The sequence below is a fragment of the Xyrauchen texanus genome, chromosome 9, assembly GCF_025860055.1.
Source record: "Xyrauchen texanus isolate HMW12.3.18 chromosome 9, RBS_HiC_50CHRs, whole genome shotgun sequence".
NCBI classification, from domain to species: domain Eukaryota; kingdom Metazoa; phylum Chordata; class Actinopteri; order Cypriniformes; family Catostomidae; genus Xyrauchen; species Xyrauchen texanus.
Genome location: NC_068284.1, coordinates 11850817 through 11872894, shown reverse-complemented (window position 1 = coordinate 11872894; position 22078 = coordinate 11850817). Strand labels below are relative to the sequence as shown.

At 40.0% G+C, this 22078-nt stretch overlaps 1 protein-coding gene across 3 annotated transcripts in view; it reads left to right on the top strand.

The window, feature by feature from the left end:
- The window catches only part of LOC127648772 (low-density lipoprotein receptor-related protein 8-like), a 189246-nt gene that overhangs the window by 123113 nt on the left and 44055 nt on the right, over positions 1 to 22078 (top strand). For all 3 annotated transcript variants that reach the window (XM_052133528.1, XM_052133529.1, XM_052133527.1), the window contains exons 10-11: positions 3202 to 3373; positions 13950 to 14177. In XM_052133528.1, coding sequence (XP_051989488.1) covers positions 3202 to 3373; positions 13950 to 14177 — 400 coding nt within the window. The remainder of the gene's footprint in view (positions 1 to 3201; positions 3374 to 13949; positions 14178 to 22078) is intronic.

The following is a 22078-nucleotide window of genomic DNA, read 5'->3' as shown; positions in this document are numbered from 1 at the left end:
TTATATTATTTTTGGTTGAGAGATACGCTGCTTGTGTCTGTTTTGAGTATTTGAAAAAATGTGTTGTCTGAGTAGACCATTATCATACTCCGTTAACACATGTATCGAGTCTGCTGAATTCAATTTGGAGAGTCTTAAGTTTAGGCATTATTTAAGGCTTCCTTGTTTGTAGGTTATTGGCTGCATATCTAAAAAAAAAAAACAAGGCTGGGTTGGTGTGGATGTTTTTACTAGCTGTACCAATGTAGTCACGAGTTCAGATCCCAACTTGATCTCTACTCACTCTACTTTTGAGTGTACTTTTAAGTTTTGGAAAACCAAGTGCAGAACTTGGAAAGAAAAGGAAAGAAAAATACAGTGTAAGTGTACAAAACAATTAAAATATGAGCAAAATTGTCAGAGTCAAAATTAATATAACCAAGGAAAACATGATTTTGTTTGCAATTCGTTTGCAATTCTGATGACTTTGCTTTAATTTATTTATTTATTTATTTTTTTGCAGCATATTTTAAATGTGATTATATATTTTTGATTCATGCTTGTTATTTTTTGATCTGCGCTTTTTATTTATTTTTGTGCTTATTATTTTTCATTCAAGCTTATTTTGATTCATGCTTATTATTTTTGGATCTGTGACCACAGTACTTTTGACGGGATTTTGATCCCATACAGATGTACTTTTTCTTAAGCATTTCAAAACAACTAATCATTTTCCGAATCATAAATCTGGTAGAAATAGCTCTTTCATGTTTCAACTGCATATGTTCACATTTTACAGTGTGTGTGAATGCAGCAGTGCATTTTTGTTTTATTTCACATACGAAGAGGGTGTTTACATGGAAGTCTAAAAGGCACAGCAGCAAAAAAAATGACTCATTTAATTCTAAAGGTCAGAGAGTGTGGGAAATGATCATGAAAAGCTAAATTATGAATCTTGGGAATCGTTTGGAATCTCACGATTTGATTCGATTCTTGGGGTCACGATTCTCGATTTTGAATCGAATTTCGATTCGCTATATGCATAGATTTCATTCTAGATTGCTGTTTTGTGTTACTTTTCCTATTTGACTACGGTAGACAGTTTAATAGGTCTCAAAGAAAAAAAATCCATCTGAAACCGACAGGATGTTATGCTATACCTGGGCTCAATTGTGTGGATCATGTACCGAAAGCCTTCATTATCAATGATGCTGTAGGGGCACAGATCTTTTGAAATGAAATAGGCTATGGACTGAGTTATTTTCTTTGCCTGTTCAGATTTGGCTGCAAGTTTAGAAAATTGGTGCAGAGTGCGTTGGCTGACCGGAATGTTTGCTACTGGAGGTTTTTGTTCTGTGTCTTTTATCTCTGGAAGATAGCGTTCAATGTGAGTCCTTATGTTTGTAGTGTTTCCAACATACTTCACCTTCACTTTACAAAGCTTGCATGTTGCATAAGTCTTGTCAAGCTCCTTCTTCCCCTGGAGATGATAAAATACAAAGTTTGTCCAAACGCTTGCCCTTGCTGATGTATGGGGCACTTCGCTGCAGCACTTCCTGCTCACGGCCTGAGCGTGTGTGCTCTCTAAACTGTCCGGGTGCTGCACTGCTCTTGCAGTTGACATCTGCTTATTTTTTCCAACATCACGTTATTAACTAACATTTAGAAAATACATTTTTGACATTTGTGAATGGATTAGAATCGGTAGAAGATAGAATCGCGGTTCATATGTGAACCGATTTTTTCCCCACCCCTATTTGTTATCTTCCCTGTACAATGTTTAGTGCTTCTCTTGCAACTTTGTTCTCTCTCTCCCGGTGAGTTGCATATTTGCTTTTTATTCTTGCTTGCGCCTGCACCAATATTAATCTGTATATATTGTTAAGTTAAAGTGTGCTGATGTGGTGAACTTAGTTTATAAGAGTCTTTCTCACTGACGTTAAGGCATTGCTTTAGTGTGTTGGTTTACAAAAGGTTCCAATTTTATGTTTTATGTGTATTCATAATAAATTTGCTATTGCAGGTGTGGTGTGGCTCTGTATAACACTAGCTGCTGTTTCTTTATACCTGTTTCTATACATATGTTCCTGCATGCGGTTTCATCATAGTCGTTCATTTGTTTTTCCAAACTTGTTGCACTACTTTTGTCTTGTTTGCATTCAATAAGGCAGAAAATCAGATCCAGGTGGGATTTCGTGATAATAAAGTGGAACATTGCGCTGTAAAAGTAACTTAACCTACAATTACATTTAGTCTTCACCAGCTTGTATAATCCACATTAAATAGAACTAAAACTGGAGCTGGCATGTCCAAAGATGCGAAACTAATGCTGAAACTTTTACCATATCTCTAGAAGTTATGGTTTTTCGGTTTGACATTCAGTTTCTTCTTCCCAGCTCTATGGAGCCGACAATTTTACAAGATATCATTAGCACATTTAGGTTAAAGTATATATGACTATACCATACAGGCATAAAACATTGAACTCAAATGGTCAATGCTTGTTGTAGCTGGAGAATTATTCCTAAAAATGCTCCTATGGGCTTTCATGAACTAGTGCTTGTAAGGGACCTTCTGAAAATTCCACCCACAGCACTAAAACGTCAGAGGTCTCCAAGTGTTCATTTATTAATTCATACAATTAAAGTGTTAGTTATACATACAATTTACAATCATTAGAATGTGTAAATGTTTTAAGACAGAACATGCAAGGTAGTTGCATTGAACACTTGTGTACCAGTGACGATTTAGTACAGTGTGTGGACTTTTCAGACGGTCTCTTTTGCACCATAAGCGAATAATTAATAAATACTGAACTTAAATTAAACTTTACGCTGTTAAATATTGTTATGCAGTCATAATGCGTTGATGTTTTGTTTAAATATAATTAGTTTGGTCTACTTACTATGATGTGTGGTCATTGAACCATTACCATCTTACCATTCTACCACTCCAATTTAAGGGGGGAACTGGGGGGGAAAGGCCTATTGACACAGGGGCATGACTTGTCCCATATACTTCCATTGTAAATGCATTACTGTTAACTTGGTAAAAAGGTAATTTTATGTGGTAATGTAAGGTCTGACAACCCTAAAACATTTATTTTAACACCAAGAAGTAACTGTAAGTACAGCTGGCTGAAGAATACAGTCTTACTTATTTTCAGGTGAAAGTAATCTGCTATCTCTATGTGATGTCACCTGTCTTTCTGTCTTCATTTAGGAAAAAGCCCTTACCTAATGTTCACAAACAGGCATGAGATCAGGCGCATTGACCTGGTAAAGAGGGACTACACACAGGTGGTTCCTACTCAGAAGAACGCTGTTGCCATTGATATAGACGTGGCCGCCAATCTCATGTTCTGGTGTGACCGTTTTCAACGCAAAATATACAGGTGACCTCAACTTGACCTTTACCTTTGTTGTTATTCTGTAAATATGTTTGGAAGCTATTGATCTTTAAAGGGAGCAAACTCATTACGATAAGAACATTACTTCATGTAATGCTAAAGTGCTGCTTCCTGGGCTTGTGATATGTTAATTATTTTAAACTGAGAAACAGCTCTGGTTATTTACATATCTTGTCTCTCACATGCTCATACTGTCACCCTCCACATGAAATAATTAAAATGAGATGCAGGGAGGCAGAAAAACTGCACTTCCAAAACATTAAGTATTTAAGCTGCCATATGATTGAAGAAGAAACTATAATTTTAAATTAATAGTTCACCCAAAAATAAAAATACTCCTATTTTTTTCTCACACTCAAGTCTATTTTATAGCAGACTTAAAAAACAGCTAACAAGTCATATTAACTTATTTTATTATGCTTTTGTTGTTTATTTTTTATTTTTATTTTTTTTGGAGCTTGGTATCCTCAACAGCCTTTACATTTGTCACTATATCTTCTTTAGTGTTGCATGGAAGAAAGAAAGCCATACAGAATTGGAACAACATTTCCATTTTGGGGGATCTATTCCTTTTAAGTACTTGAGCTGGCAAAATGCTAGCAGTGACTTTGATGGTAATATAGTAGTGGTTTTTATCTTCCTGTCATATCAAACTCTGACCCTATTAGAAACTAATTAAAAAAAAAAAGAACCTCTACATTTCTCATTTTTCTATGGTCCATCTCACTTTCTTCCATTCTATGTGGTCCCACTAATTGGGGATGTTCACTTACCTAGTTATAGATACCTCAACAGGAACCCAAAAATTATGTAAGATATTATTAAATGGCAGTACTCTGCCCTCTCTCTGTCTGTCCACCATCTCTTTTGGACTTCTAGCTGAGGATAAAGTGCAAAGTTATTAGCTGTAACTGAACCACTGTAAACTTGATCTAATTTCGGACTATGTTGAAGCTGATAATAGAAGGATGTGGGATGAGTTGGGGACCTGCAGAGGCAGATATTTATTGAGACATCTGTGGCACTTCAAATGATGTGAAGTTCATCTTCAGGTGATGAGTAAAGGGGTGCTGAGTTTTTTTACTAACTAAGCATGACACAACAACTTCCCTGTCAAAAAGCAACACTTTGATGCTGCGCTGATTTAGCGCTTTGGGAACAACTTTAGGTGTGACCAGTTATGAATATGTGTGCAACACATCAATGAAATTGACCAGAATTTATAGCCTCTGCTGGTGACATCATCAGATCTTTTGTCTTCAGATCGCACTGTGTGTGTGTGTGCTTCAAGAGCCTGTCAGAAACATTCTACTTTCCTCTGTTAGGAGTAAAAAAATAAAAAAGTAATAATAAAGACTGAAAGACAGAGCAAGAGGTGTGTGCATTCCCTTGTTTATGCTCTATGGCTGAGAAGGACACACATCAGTTTTGTTTTGTATGTTTTGGGGGAAGAGCATGCTGCTCTTGCATTGGGGCGGGGCGGGGCGGATGCGAGCATTGCGATCTGTTCTCAGTCAAAATACTTCGCACTCGTCTTGCTTACTTATGAGAGTCAGTGCCCACACTTCCATCGTGGGGTTCTCATATGGATCTGGCTGAGGAGCAAGAGACAGGTCCGTCCCTATCGCTCACTCTCTCCCCAGATCCAGCTGGTCCTTCCCGTGATCCTGAAGCGCTCCGGCGCCTCTTCGGTTCATGAGGACCATAAATCTCTTGAGTCTGCGGACCTCGAGTTACCCACCTCCGAGCATTCCGGGCATGATAATAAATCATCGGAGGAATTACTCGAGGTGATTACTCGTGCGGTGGCCAGGGTTCAATTAGACTGGCCACGCGAACAAGAGACCCCCAAATGCTCCAAGTTGGAGGACAGATTTCTGTCTGGTGGCCAAGGGAAGGGAACGCCTCATCAGTCCCTTCCTTTCTTTGATGACCTCCATGACGAGCTGTTTCGTTCATGGAGGAAACCTTATACTTCCCGTGTCTTTGTGCCCTCGATGTCGATATATTTGACTATCGTGGGTGCTGAGGCACGGGGGTATTCGGTGATGCCGCCGGTTGAAGAGACACTTGCGGGTTATCTCTCACCTGGCTCTGCATCATAGTTAAAAAGACCCACTCTCCCCACAAAGCCGTGAAGGACCACCTCCACGCTTGTGGGGAAGGCTTATCAGGCAGCAGGTCAGGCTGGTGCTGCCCTGCACACTATGGCAGTGTTACAGGCGTACCAGGCTGATCTGCTGAAGGACCTGAGTGCGGGCACCACGGTCAATGAGGAGGCTTTCTACGAGCTATGTCGAGCAACGGATTTGTCTCTCCGTGCGACCAAGCAGACGGCCCCCTCCATTGGCCAGTCTATGTCTGCTTTAGTCAGCATGGAGAGACACTTGTGGCTCAACCTGTCAGGCATTAGAGACAAGGACAAAGTTTTCCTTCTCGATGCCCCGGTTTCACCTTCTGGCTTATTTGGTGACGCTATGAATGTAGTTATCACCAGGTTCCAGGAGGCAAAAAATCACAAGGAAGCCTTCGGGCACTCAAGGGGAGGGGCCACAAAGTGTGGCGAGTCGTGCTCCCCCTCGTAGAGACTGGGGACCGGATTGTCGCCCTCATCAGCCCCCAAAGCAAGACCTCAGGGCAGTAATTTCTAAGAGGAAAAAACCCTGACGGTCTTGTGGGGTTAGCCGCCCTTGGGACGGGGCACGTGTATCATCCACTTCAACCCTCCCGATACCCCCACGAAACCTCTCCATTACCGCTGTCTCTGGTGTTTTGGGAGTTAGAGGCTTCCAGCAAAATATTGGGTGTACCGTTGCTTCCTGCCTTAGTCCAGGACACAGAACATTTGACATTCCCTCAACAGGACGTGTCAAAATCAATACCCATTTCAGAGAACCTGGCAGCGTGGAAACTTCTGCCAGATTTTATCCAAGGGCCGGTCCCCTAAAGCTAATAAGGGTTACGCGCCGCACGCTTCATTCCCTTTCTATGTGGTTCAGACCCCGGTTCCTTACTTTGGGTCCCACTCTAGGTGCGTCTTGCCGTCGCAGGTTGCTAACGACAGACACCTACCTGACAGGCTGGGGAGCGGTCTTAAGTGGTCGTCCAGCTCAAGGGGAATGGGAGGGTCATCAGCTGAATTGGCACATCAACTGCCTCGAGTTGATGGCTATATTTCTGGCCCTGAAATACTTCCTCCAGCATTTGAGAGGCTGCAATGTCCTGGTGCGGGTGGACAACACAGCAGCAGTCTCTTACATAAATCATCAAGGAGGTCTACATTCACACCAGCTGAACACTCTGGCACGTCAGATTACTCCACCCCGAGGTAGTGGAAAAAATCTGGGTGAGATTTTACAGGGCAGAAGTGGACCTCTTCGCCTCTCAACAGACAGTGCAATGTCCCCTCTACTTCTCTCTGAGTCACCCAGCCCCTCTGGGTCTGGACGCGATGGGACATACATGGCCCAGAATGCTCCTGTATGCATTTCCCCCCGTTTCTCTGCTCCCGGGAGTCTTGGCCACCAAGGGTCCTGCCTCTTACTGATAGCGCCATGCTGGCCGAACAGGGTATGGTTCTCGGAGATAATGTCTCTCCTTGACAGCTCGCCTTGGGCGATTCCGGACAGGAGGGACCTTCTGTCTCAGGCACAGGGGACAATATTTCATCCCCAGCCCGAGCTGTGGAACCTTCATTTTTGGCCCCTGAAGGGTACCAACTGAGGGACACTGGGCTCTCGCATGAAGTTATCGAGACCATTCTAAGGGCTAGGGCTCCCTCTACTAGAAGTAGTTATGGCAATAAATTGGGTGTCTTTGAAAGATGGTGCAGTGCACATAATACAGATCCCATTAACTGCCAGATTGCTTCAGTTCTGGACTTTCTGCAGGAAAAATTGTCAGCAGGCACATGCCCCGCCACTCTCAGGGTTTACGTGGCCGCTCTATCGGCTTGCCACACCTTGATTGACGGGGTGCCATTGGGGAGACATCCTCTGCTCGCTCGCTTCGTTCATGGAGCCGTGCAACTGAGACCTCCTGCTAAGACTAGGATCCCTTCATGGGACTTTGCAATAGTACTTGAAGGTCTGGTTGAGACCCCCTTCGAACCTCTAGAGTCAGCGTCTGATAAACCTCTGACTCTCAAGATGGTTTTTCTCTTGCAAGCTCTACAGGCTCTGTCTGTCTTGCCAGCCTGCTTAGATTTTGCCCCAGGAATTGTTAAAGCAATTTTGCACCCTCATCCTGACTACCTGCCTAAGGTTCCTTTCTCGACTGTACATCCGGTCACTCTCGAAGCCATCTGCTCCCCGCCATTTACAACGCCGGACCAGGAAAGACTTCACAGACTTTGTCCAGTTCGTGCCCTTCAGACTTATGTCCACCGCACTAGCCAGTGGCGTAAGTCAGGGCAACTATTCGTTTGCCATGGGGGCCGCAACAGGGGGGCGGCCGCCACCAAGCAGACTATGTCGCATTGGGTAAGGGATGCTATTGCCCTGGCCTACGAGGCACACGGACAAGCTTTGCCAGTAGGTATCAGGGCTCACTCTCCAAGAGGTGTCGCCTCCTCTAAAGCCGTGACTAGAGGTGTCCCTCTGCAGCATGTTTGTAATGCGGCAGGCTGGTCCTCTCCGCACACATTCATAAGATTTTATAGTTTGGATGTTCATGCCACTCCGGGCTCTTATGTCCTTGAGTCAACATCACAAGCTCATGTCTGAGACCTCTCGCGCTCTTCTGTGCACACTACACAACCGTAAGGGGTCCGGACATCCGGCGTGGGTATTCTCGTTCCCAAAATGCTAAGTCAGCGCAGCATCAAAGTGTAGCTTTTTGACAGGGAACGTCTCCTGTTACTTAACTGTAACCCCTGTTCCCTGATAAAAGCGGAAACAAGATGCTGCGCTTCAATGCCGCACTGGGATGCCCCAGGACTGCTCTTCAAACAAAATACCTAACAATGCACCTGTGACACATCTATTTATAGCCCTGCTACATGTGCATCCAATGATGTCACCAGCAGAGGCTATAAATTCTGGTCAATTTCATTGACGTGTTGCACACATATTCACAGCTGGTCACACCAAAAGTTGTTCCCAAAGCGTTAAGTCAGCGCAACATCTCGTTCCACTTTTATCAGGGAACAGGTGTTACAGTTAAGTAACCCGAGACGTTACCAGCAGTAATTGTTAAGCAATATTTCTGTTCTCACTGAAAGCGAAATATGTGAAGCTAAAATATTACAGCTAATCAGATTATGTTTGATGTTTTTTGTACAGCTATGAGGAGTGAGATTTTGTACCATTAAGGTTTCACTATTCCTAGTGTGATGCAACAGATAAAGATACCATGTGACTAAAACAAATTCTTGTCCATTGCCATAAACAGTTAAGACAAAAAAATGAAAAAAGTTCACTCTTACAGGGATTTTCACCCATAAAGAGGCTGAAAGTCATTAATTCATTAACAGGGACTGCTGATATAACCAAACTGATGAAAAAAAGAATCAAAGCAACCAGCTGTCAATTTTCAATGAGATCTGGCCGTTTAAAGAGACACGAGCATCAATGTCAATTGCCAATGCGACAAAGTTGAGCAGACTCCAACTATATGCAAATGAGCTGTTTCACAATGTGGCTATGACCAGTGGAGGGAAGACAGTGACGATCATGTGATTCACCTTTAAATACCATTGAATGGTTGAGTAGGAATGCCACTGAAGTGTTGATGCATCAAATAGTTGAGTGGGTTTGCCAATGAATAGTTGATACAATTGAATAGTTAAAGGGGTCATGACATGAGAAACCAAATTTGCCTTGATGTTTTGGTGTATAAGAGGTCTTTGTATCATTAAAACGTCCTGCAAGTTTAATATTTTAAGACGTCCTCCCCATTCTAAACAAATCATTTATTTAATCAAGCTCAATATACAGCTCGTTCTGGATTCATGGTTAGAAGTGACGTGACGGTTAGAAGTGACGTACCAGCGTTTGCATATGACCGCCTCCAGCACAAGATAACTACGCTTTAAGCGCAAGACAACTACGCTCATTTCGTATCGCCGTGCGCCTCACAAGTGTTCAGTCGATGGACAGCGAGCTCTGACAGAGACTACTTGTGCACAGGAAAATTACGATGCCACACAGATGTGCTGTTCCTGGCTGTGGTCAAACAAAACCTCTGAATAAGCTGCCGAAAGATCCAGGCGTCAGGGAAAAATGGATGCAGTTTATTTTTTGCGGACGTCCCAGTCACGGCAGTGTTAACTTAAGCGTTTGTTCTGTACATTTTAAGGATGACTGTTTTGAGAACAAATCTCAATATGATGCTGGCTTTGCCAGAAAACTGTTGCTCAAAGATAAGTCCGTGCCGACTATTCTGGGAACAACGACGACGCAAACTGTAAGTAATCTATTTTAAACTTTAAACTACTTTTTAAAGCGCAATTTCATTCATTATGAATAATCACACTGTTTTTACTTAGTTTACTTGCATATTGTTCTGGCTGGGGGCGTCAATAATTGATACATAGGCACTGACGTTAGCCAATCATAACAGTGGGCGTTAACACTGAAGTCTTAAATGGAAAACGCCCCCAAAACAGACTGTTTGAATCAGAGGATGAGAAACAGGGTGGGAAAAGGTCATAAATCACTAGATTTTAAAAGTGTTTCTTAAAAAAAATATATATTAATACTATAATTGCACCTAAGGGAACATAATAATACAATAAAAAAACCCATGTCATGACCCCTTTAAGTAGGAATGCTATTGAATATTTAATACCATTGAATAGTTGAGTCAAAATGCCACTGAATACTTTATACTATTGAATAGTTAAATAGTAATGCCATTGAACAGTTGATAACATTGAAAAGTTGAGTAGGTTTGCAAATGAATTGTTGATACAACAGAATAGTTGAGTAGGAATGCCATTGAAATGTTGATAACATCTAAAAGTGAAGTCAAAATGCCACTGAACAGTTGTTACCATCAAATAGTTGTGAAGGAATGGTTTATTACCATTGAATAGTTTAGTAGGAATACCATTGAATAGTTGAAACCATCGTATAGTTGAGTAGGAATTCCACTGAATAGTAATTACCAGTGAACAGGTCAGTTTGGGGAATGTATGACCGATATTACTGATAGTAATCAATGATCAATCATACGATGTGACCCGGACACCAATACATGTAAAAACGTCCCAAAAAGGGCTTATATAGTCCAAGAGTCTGCTTCAAAAATATATAGATAATTAAACACAACGAATTATAATTAATTAGGAATATAGATTTTATGCAGACAGGCTATATTAATTTTAATAACCCCGTGATGGAATTGACCCGTAGGCTACCGCAACCAGTCAGTTCGTCCAGCGAACAGCTTTGCTAAATATTCCTGATCAATTTCCTTGAAGGTTTATTCTTAGTTATAAGCTTACTTATCAAAGCACGTTAACTTACCTTGATAATATCAGCTCGTAGCTTAAAATCGCACATTAAAGAGGCTTTGTTTTATGATCAACAAACACAGACAATCAAGCATATAATTGGGTTTAATACAAGGAACTAGAATATATCACTACACTTGACAAACAGACACTTAACATGTAACATAAAATAAACATAAAATAAACAGAGTAGAAGCAATAAGGAAAATAAAGAGATTATTAAGGATAGCAACTTATTACAACAGTTAACCCTTAAGAGCCAGCAAATGGAATTACACACTTTAACGCGTTTGAATTTCAGATGAAATAATACTTGCGCAAGGGACTTTTGTGTGCAGCTGAGCAAGATTGAAGAGAGAGTTGAAGGGTTGTTCCGAGAAGTTCGAAGCGTCTTTGAGGGTGACTGTTGAATAGTTGACGAGGGTTCCGGAGGGTTGCAGAAGATCGGGAGGAGAAGTGAGAGATGTAAGATGGCTTGAAGAGGTCCGGGAGAAGTCCAAGGGAGGTCCAGAAGTGAAGTGGGGAAGTTGGGAGCAGCCAAGAAGACGAGAAGATAAGAGAGAAGCGAGGAAGAGAGAAAGACCTGTGTTGATGCAAGTTATACCCTTCGAAAACGGGTCCCACCTCTCATTGGCTCGACCAATAAGAAGAGTGGAAGTTCCAGGCGGGAATTTGGTTTATTGCCCTTTGTCCTAAGAGTGTTCCTCTTAGAACTAGGAAATATTCTTGTAATACTAATATGATGTTTTTATCGACATATCATGTACACAGTCATTTCAATCTTCAAAATACCAAGTTATAGAGACCAAATATGACACACATATGATTTCGGTTAACCATAGTATGCAAAGTCTGAAACATTAACCCATTAGAGTTTGCAAGAAAACATAGATCAAACAACATTTTGGAAAATCCTGAGATGGAACATTAGATACATGTTAATACATTTATCACAGGGATATATATATAGGATATATAGGATTAAAAAGGGTTCATTTCTCCTTCTCAGTAAGGATTGAGTGAGCGTCAGCCCTCTCTAACATTCCTTTGGAGGTCGTAAAATTCTCCTTTCTTTGGGCAGGAGAATGATTCCTTTGTCCTGTCAAGGCTCATTTGCATGTGTATGACCGGGTTTATGACGGTAAGAGATTTTGGGCTGAATGACTCAAAAGATGGTAAACATAGCCGAAATACCATTCTAAGGTGATCTTATATTTATATTCAGCTAGGACATGTCGTAAGGTTTAATTTGATACCAAGAAAAGTATATTTGGTACCCTTAAAAGTGGATATACACTGTTAGGCTATTACATATAAGGCCTCTTATTAACTATAACAGGTTTTACTACACTACTAAACTAATTTCAACTAGTTTTGATCTATCATCAGACAAATAAACACACAGGGATTAAAACATATTTCATTAGACATACATTTCTAAGTTTAAAACTGAAAGACACACATATTCTCTGTTGCCAACTTCTCACGTGCCCTTTTCTCACGTGGTGAAGCACAGGGTGTCACATGTGCGGGGGTTTTTAGAAAGCACCACGAGGATCCTCTGTCAATAGCGGGAGTGTCTCTCTGTCAATCGTTCATTGTCCTATCACAGACCATTTATTGTGCTCGTGGAGACTAGTTGGCGCTATTGCAGTAATTAGGGGAGTTGGAACAGTAAGTTCTTGTTTTCATGAACCTGCTGAGTTAATGATTATCCTTCATTGATTCCTCCAGACGCTACAGTAGTTTAGTAGGAATGCCACTAAATAGTTGAAACTATGGAATAGTTGAGTAAGAATGCCATTAAATAGTTTATACAATTGAATAGTTGAGTCAGAATGCCATTGACTAGTTCTTACCATCAAATTGTTGAGTAGGAGTGCCATGTAATAGTTGATAACATCAAATAGTTGAGTAGGAATACCATTGAATAGTTGAAACCTTTGAATAGTTGAGTAGGAATGGCACTGAATAGTTATTACCATCGAATAGTTTAGTAGGAATGCCACTGAATAGTTGAAACCATCGAATAGTTGATTAAGAATGCCATTAAATAGTTTAGATAATTGAATAGTTGATTCGGAATGCCATTTAATTGTTTCTACCATCAAATAGTTGAGTAGAAATGACATTGAATAGTTGATATCATCGAATAGTTGTATTAGAATGCCTTTGAATTGATACCATCGAATAGTTGAGTAGGAATGCCATTGAATAGTTTATACAATTGAATTGTTGAGTCAGAATGCCATTGAATAGTTTTTACCATTGAATAGTTGAATGAAATGCCACTGAATAGTTGCTACCATCAAATAGTTGTGAAGAAATGCTATGGAATATTTATTACCATCGAATAGTTTAGCAGGAATACCATTGAATAGTTGAAACCATTGAATAGTTGAGTAGGAATGCCATTGAATTGTTGATAACATCTAATAGTTAAGTAGGAATGTCACTGAATAGTTATTACCATCGAAGAGTTTAGTAGGAATGCCAATGAATAGTTGAGTACGAATGCCATTAAATAGTTTATACAATTGAATAGTTGAGTCAGAATGCCATTGAATAGTTGATACCATCGAATAGTTGATTAGAAATCCTATTAAATAGGTGTTACCATTGAATATTTGAGTAGGAATGCCATTGAAGAGTTGTTACCATCCAACATTTGAGTAGGAATGCCATTGAATTGATACCATCAAATAGTTTAGTAGAAATGTCATTGAACAGTTGATAACATCGAACAGTTGAGTTGGAATGCCATTGAACATCAAATAGTTAAGATAGTCGATACATTGCGTCACTGCTCATTTGCATAAAGTCTGCTCAAATTTATTGCATCGCCAATGGTCTCTCAAATCAAATGTTACCTCAAATGTTACCTCAAATCACCAACTGTCTTTGAAAACTATTAAAAATGAATAGTTATCAGTTTGTCTCTGTCTCTTTTGTCAATTTCCTCACCAAAGGTCTCTGTCACCACAGAATGCCAACTCTCATAGAAAAAGAAGAAATTTCTTTCAAGTTTGTCAGTACAAATAATTGTCAGTGTGAATGGCCCTTTAAATGTAGAAGGGATTTATCACTTATCATGTCTCTCTACAGTGCGTACATCCACGAGGCGAGTGACCCATCTCGACATTTTACTCTGATTGACTCTGATCTGCATTCTCCTGAGGGTCTGGCTCTGGACTGGGTCCAGCACAACCTCTACTGGACTGACTCGGGTGACAGAACCATCTCTGTGGCATCTTCAGATGGCAACAAGAGACGCGTGCTGATCAGTACTGAACTGAGTGAACCGCGTGCAATCGCTGTCGATCCAGAGCGAGGGTGAGCACACATTTCATAGATCACCCATCGAACACATCTAATTCCAACACTGTTACCCAACAAGACACAATCCCTATGGGCAAGTACGTATTTCCCTACTATATAGTATGCAAAAACGAGTACATCAAATGAGGAGATGGACAGAAATACTCAGCATTCATAAAATAGTAGGCAAGAAATACCTGGATGACCTACTACATCCGCTGAGATTCTAAATTGTGCATCCACTGGACACTATACTATGCTATAAGGCAATAGGAGGTAATGCTGAATGATAAAAAAACTGCAGAGGACCACGAGTCATGTGTCTTTTTTCAACTGTAATTGTATTCCAATCTACAAGTTGATGTAATCCTTCCTCATGATCACGCAGCGTGTTTTCATCAGCTGAATCAGAGATTAAACACTTTTAAAGTTCGAGAAGACTCACGCTTCGTGTGAAAGCCATTCGCGCATTACAAGCCGTCAACTATTTAGCCCTTTTCGGTGAATCACACCTGCAAAATCCTAAAACTTTATTTCCAGGTTTAATTTATATTTTTAATAGACTCAGATCTTTTAACTCCACTATGTGGGTATATGTTTTATTTTTTATCGTTTAATGTAATTTTGAGTGTAACTCTGGTTTAAGGACGGAGTACCTGTATGCTGGGTTGGAAATCTCAAGGATTAATAGTGGTCTTTTCCTTATTGCATCACGTGTTGTTCTGAAAGCAAAAAGATAATAATGAAACACGGTATGTAGGCTGTCATCCTTGTAGCCTAAACGAAGCAAAGTGGGTGCATTTACTCTCGTGATTAACCGAACATGAAGCGCTGCTTGTGATGTGTGAATGAATTGCACGCGCTGCATGAGTCTGTTGGGTATACTGCAGCCCCGTCACATTTTAACTTTTTTTTAAGTCTCCAATTCAGCTCATGAAAACATGCTGTGTGATCTTGAGGAAGGATTACGTCAAGATGTAGATTGGAATGCATGTGCGGAATTTCATCTAAATATAATAGTCTACTCCTCCCTCCCTGTTGCTAGTGTGCCAGTGATTACCCCTCTGCGTGTCAATGCTGGCATGCGTGCCACAGGTTTCTGACCCCTCCTCTAGAACTCATCAGTCAATCATTGTTTTGAGGAATAAAGGCTATACAATGCTTGAAATTGCCAAAAAAAACCCTGAAGATTTCATACAAAAGGTGTACAATGCAGTTTTCAAAGACAAAGGACAACTGGCTCTAACAAGGACAGAAAGAGATGTGGAAGGCCCAGATGTACAACTAAACTAGGATAAGTACATCAGAGTCTCTAGTTTGAGAAATAGTCACCTCACATGTCCTCAGCTGACAGCTTCATTGAATTCTACCTGCTCAACACCAGTTTCAGGTACAAAAGTAAAGAGAAGACTCAAGGGTACCCTATGGGAAGAATTGCAAAGAAAAAGCCACTTTTGAGACATTAGACAACAGATAATTGGAAAAGAGTGTTATGGATCTTAACCCCATTGAGCTTTTGTGGGATCAGCTAGACTATAAGGTGCGTGAGAAGTGCACGACAAGACTGTGCTACAGGAAGCATGGGGTGAAATGTCACCTGAGTATCTGGACAAACTTACAGATAGAATGCCAAGGATCTGCAAAGCTGTCATTGCTGCACATGTAGGATTTTTTAATGTATTAAGTTTGAATTTTTTTTCAATGACTATACAGACTGTACATTGTGATCAGTTGAATGCCACTTTGGTGAATAAAAGTACCAATTTCCTTCCACAAGAGCAAAATCTGTACATTATTCCAAACTTTTGGCCACCAGTGAAAATATGAGTGAATAGTTGAATATGCACGACTGTATTGACACAATGGAGAGTACCGGGTGCAATTTTCACTTTTCATAAGTTGAATGGCCTGAGGGAAAAAACTGTTCTTGTGCCTGACAGTTCTGGTGCTCAAGGCTCTGTAGCGCTGGCCAGAGGGCAACAGTTCATAAAGACTGGGGTCCAAAGTGATTTTTCCAGCTTTTTTCCTCACACTGGAGGTATACAATTCTTGGAGGGTGGGAAGGTGAGTACCAATAATCTGTTCAGCAGTCCAGACTATCCTTTGAAGACTTCTGATGCCTGACTTGGTAGCTGAACCAAACCAGACAGTTATTGAAAAGCAGAGGACAGACTCAATGACTGCTGAGTAGAACTGGATCAGCAGCATCTGTGGCAGCTTGAACTTCCTCAGCTGTCGAAGAAAGTGCAACCTCTGCTGGGCCTTTTTCACAATGGATTCAATGTGGGTCTCCCACTTCAGGTCCTGTTAGATGGTAGTGCCCAGGACTCAACTGTTGCCACAGTGCTGTTTAGGATGGTGAACGGGTCAATGCTGGAGTATTCCTTCTAAAACACACTATTATCTCTACTGTTCTGAGTAATGTTCAGCTCCAGGATGTTTTGAATGCACCTGTGAACCAGCCATTCAACCTCCCTTCTGTATACAGAATCATCGTCATCTTGGATGAGGCAGATGACTGTAATGTCATCAGCCAACTTCAAGAGGTTGACAGAGGTTCCTTGGTGGTGCATTCATTTGTGTATCGGGAGAAGAGTAGTGAGGAGAGCACATACCTGGGGGGAACCAGTGCTGATTGTACATGTGCTGGAAGTGAATTTACCTAGTCTCATTAACTGTTGCCTGTCTGTCAGAAGGCTGGTGATCCATTGACAGATAGTGATTGGAACCAAGAGCTGGGTTAATTTATTCCATAGGAGAGCAGGGATGATGGTGTTGAAAGCCAAACTGAAGTCCACAAATAGGATTCTTGCCCTTTCCCTGGTCTGTTAAGATGTTGCAGTATGTAATGTAGTCCCATATTGACTGCATCATCCACAGACCTGTTAGCCTATAGGCAAACTGCAGGGGATACAAAAGGGTCCAATGATGTCCTTCAGGTGGGCTAACACCAGTCTCTCAAATTAATTCATGACCACAGACGTCAGGGTGATAGGTCTGTAGTCATTAAGTCATGCAATCTTGGGTTTCTTTGGGACAGTTATGATGGTGGAGCATTTGTAGCTGCTGGGAACTTCACAGTGCTCCAGTGATATGTTAAAGATCTGTGTGAAGATGGGGGCCAGCTTGTTGGCACAGGCTTTTAGACAAGTGGGCGAAACACCCTCTGAGCCTTGTGCTTTCCTTGTCTATTGTTTCCGGAAGTCCCGGCACACATCCTCTTCAAAGATCTTAAGTGCGGGTTGAGTAGCAGGAGAGGGGAGGAGGTATGTTTCAGGAGGTGTAAATGTTTGTGTGACGTGAAGGTCAGAGCGGGTGTGGGGTGTGAGACTGGGCATTTCAAATCTACAGTAAAACACATTGAAGTCATCAGCCAGTTGGGGATGGTGTCTTGTAGTTGGTAATGTCTTTCTGGCCACTCCATACTGATGCAGGGTCGTTAGCTGAAACTTGTTTTCCAGCTTTTCAGAGTACCTTCTTTTAGCTGCTCTAATCTCCTTTGTCAGTGTGTTTTTGGCCTGATTACACGATTGTGATACATGAATGTATCCCCACTTCTGTAAGCATCCTTTGGCCTGACAAAGCTGCATATGTTTTGCTGTAAACCATGGTTTGTCATTGTTGTATGTTAAATAAGTCAAAGTAGGAATGCACATGTCCTCACTTAAACTGATATATGATGTCACAGTATCTGTGAGCTCATCCAGGTCAGTGGCTGCAGCTTCAAAAACACTCCAATCATTACAGTCAAAACAGGCTTGCAGTTCCAGCTCTGCTTTATTGGTCCATATCTTTACAGACTTAACTACAGGTTAAGCTGATTTTAGTTTCTGTCTGTAGGTTGGAAGAAGATGAACCAGACAGTGATTAGAGAGTACCAAAGCTGCTCTAGGGACAGAGTAATATGCATCTTTTAATGTAATGTAACAGTGATCCAGTATATTTCGGTCTCTGGTTGGGCATGTAATGTGCTGTTTGTATTTGGGCAGTTCACGAGGGAGGTTTTCTTAAAAATCCCCAAGAAAAATAATGAGTATGGGTGTTGTTGCTCCATGTCTGTGATCTTTGTAGGGGCAGTGGTGGCTCGGTTAAGGCTCTGGGTTACTGACCAGAAGGTCGGGGGTTCAAGCCCCAATACCACAAAGACACCACAGTTGGGCCCTTGAGCAAGGCTCTTGACCCTATCTGCTCCAAGGGCGCCGTTTCATGGCTGACCCTGCACTCTGACTGGCTGGGATATGTGGAAAAAATAATTTCACTGTATATATGTATATATATATATATATATATATATATATATATATATATATATATATATATATATGCAAAAAAAGTATGTATAATGTATGACAATAGATCAATTATATATATTATTATTATCTGATCAGCCAGCTGTTGCAGCACTGCGCTCACACACGCGTGTGGAGGAATGTAAACACTCACCAGAATAAATGAGTAAAACTCGTGGTGAGTAGAAAGGCTTACATTTTAGGAAGGGGAGGAGAGCTTCTTATTTAGGGCAGCACATCATCTTCAACGCTGTTTCATCTGTACACCAACTAGCAGGTTCCACCGCATCTCGTTTTCCCCGATAACTCCAATGCGATTCGATCTGAACAGCTGAAAGCCTGGCAGATGTAATGCGGTGTCTGGAATGGTTTCACTCAGCCAGATTTCAGTGAAGCACAGAGTAGCAGATCTCTGGTGAAACTGATTGAAAAGACATTACTAAACACAGGACAAACAAACAAAAACAGCAAAAGAACTGGAGAGCTCCACACCGAGGTGGAAATCAACTGCGCAATTGTATGCCAAAACATATTAGTAACTATTAATAAATTAATCTCATGCAATACATACTGTACTCTGAAAGTACCCCAATCCAGTCAAAGCTAATCTCACAGACCAGAAGGGTTTTAAAGGCCACTGAAATGTTAAGAGAAGGTCACAATCACATGCCCATGGGGTCTGTTGTGTATTATGGAAGAGTTGTTATTAAATTCAGTTTTATTATTCCATAGAGATAACCTTTCCTTTCAAATAAATCACAGCAATCATGCTTTTTCAGTTATCATCATCCAACCACGGTAGTTACATAAAATGTCACTTGATAATGGACATTCTTCTTTTAATAGCTTATAGATATTATCAATTAATTGCTAATAGATTTCAGTTGGAATAAAGAATTTAAACTCTTGTGATAACCTTACCTCATACAAAGAGAGCAGCAAACATGTAAGTCTTATCATTCAAACATTTACAGGAAATGAAACGAGAAATGGTTGAAGGAACTCACTCATTTGCTTTAGCATTTATCAGCCAAGGATTGTCCATAACTTTTCAGTTTCATTCAGTGCCTTGTATTGGAAGAAAAAAAAACTCAATACACTTAAAAAAAAATTATCTTATCTTTTCTTTGTCCAGTCCTGCATATAATCTGGTTGACTTTACAGTTTATTATTGGCAAGAATTGCCTACTCAGATAGGAAGAGACTTGTAAACAGTTTTTAGATTACTTCAGAATGTAATCTGATACTTAATACAAATTACACAACTCAAATTGTAATAATAATGTATTATTTGTTAAATAAAAAATGTATAATGTTAAATAAAAATATAATATGTTAGATTGCACATTTTAGGTAATCTAATCTGATAATTTTTGGATTTCATTTGGATTACCTTTTTGCATATTTTGATAATTTAATTTTAAATTTACCAATTTACACTCCTTTACACACTTTCAACATTAGTAAACATAAACATTAGTTTTTATTTTCAAGTGTTGTTTAAGAGACTGGTAAGTCTGAAATTGATGATACCACAATAATAGACCTGGACAGGAAATGTTAAAAGAATGACTGTTATCCAGCCTTCGGTTTTGTTTTGTTTTTTTGTTTTGCATATCAGTTTGAACTAAACAATTTTGGGTTTTCTGGTGACAGCTATAACTGTTCCCCGCAACTTTGTACGAGGTACCAGCTATACATCTGTTTTAGATAGGGACGGCCAACACACATAACACATATACATAACTAAGCCAGATATAAATCAAATGCAACAGCAAGGCATAAGTCAAATAAACGTTTGTTTGTTTTTTATTTTATGTAAAAGAAGTGTGGAATACAGCATCATAAAGCAGAAATGATAAATAGAATAGATGTTAACGAACACTGATTGAATGACTGAGAGATACACTGAACAGATGGAGTAGGTATGGCTGAAAAATTAACAGTACTTGAACCCATAGGTATTTACACCATTGTATAAATGGGGAAGTAGAACAACACTAACAGATGAAATGAGTAAAAAAAAAACGTATCTGAGATTGTCCGTTGAAAGAGAAGATACGTTGGTGGAGATGATAAATGTAAATCTGTGAATTTAGTAGCAATAATCCAAAGTAATCCAAACAAACAGTTACATCAATATAATCCTCATGCTTGTGACTGAAAACGATCCATAAGGTGATGTAGCACAAATGTTCTTGTATGAAGGTCCACTTTGAGAATAAAGCTTAAGAATAAAGGTAGAAATAAGGAGTCCTTCTAAGAATAGAAGAAACAAACTAATATTAGCAATGGAACCAGGTAATAACAGAATTCAGGTACAAACAAATCATGGGCAGCAACCACATACCATTACAAAAACCAAACTAAAGAAAATACACATGAAAAATAGAAAAATTAATAAATCTTACATTGAGCATGAAACCAAGTTTTCCCAATCAGGAATCTGAGATAGTTACTAACAATAGGGTAAGCCATACTTCCTTGGCCAAGCACATCTCTCTTCTTCTTGTACTACTTCTTCTTCTTTTGGTTTTGTGGCGGTTGCAAACAAACTTACTGTGCATTTCCAGCACCTACTGAGATGTGGAGCATCAATGATGAGGATTTTTTTTTTACTAAATTCTTTTAATTAGATTGGTTGCTTTTAAATAGTCTAGTAAAACCTTATACATTTCTGGGGACTTTCGTACCAAATTCTGGAGTGACAATGCGTTCATACCTAATGATTGACTTGATTTTCAAGCATGCCCCTTTCATTATTAAATACTATGCACTGTAATAACACATGCTCCACTGTCTCTGGTAGTCCAAATGTGCTACACAAGCTTGTATCATGTTTTCCTATGATATGGTAAGACTGATTAAGTGCTATATGCCCTATTCTGAGATGTGATATAACCGAATCCTCCCTTCTATTACCACAAATCAATCTCTTATGACCTACTTCCCTTTGAATTCTGTATATGTGCCTTCCTTTTCCCTTCTTATCCCATATTTCCTGCCACATTCCTTTTATTTCTCTATTTATTAACCCTTTGAGCCAAAGTATGTGAGCGGAGTGGGAGAGGAGCGAGTAGTGGAGTTTCTCTCGCTCCAAGAGCGCTCCACTAATGCTCTATCACGGACAAAACACCTGTTAACTGACCTTAATGCAATAATTCAACACATGTTAAGCAGTGTTAAACACTATTGGAATGATATAACCAGAAAGAATTTGATAAAATACTAATTTAAAATCAAGTAGCACTTGGTAATATTCGTCCTCCAGCGCGAAGGTTACTTTAACTTTTTGTTTTCACGCTACCTATTATTGAGTTAAGCTTGCGGTGAAGCTTGACTTAACTACATGCTTGTGTCTTGTCTCTTTATTCTTACGTCAACTAGCATATAGTGAAAATTAATGATGGGATGGCGAAGGAGAACATGGGTGGGGAGATGATTGCCACGATCAAATGTTTGTTGTGAAATCCTATGAGAATGATAATCCGTTCACAGATGGAGAAAATCTAAAGGTTAGTAATACATACATCTATATCTCTCCCCTATTAAATATTTTGAATAATCATATCAACATTCTAATCTAATGCATCACAATCTTAACTGTAGGCTATTATGTCCCGCATT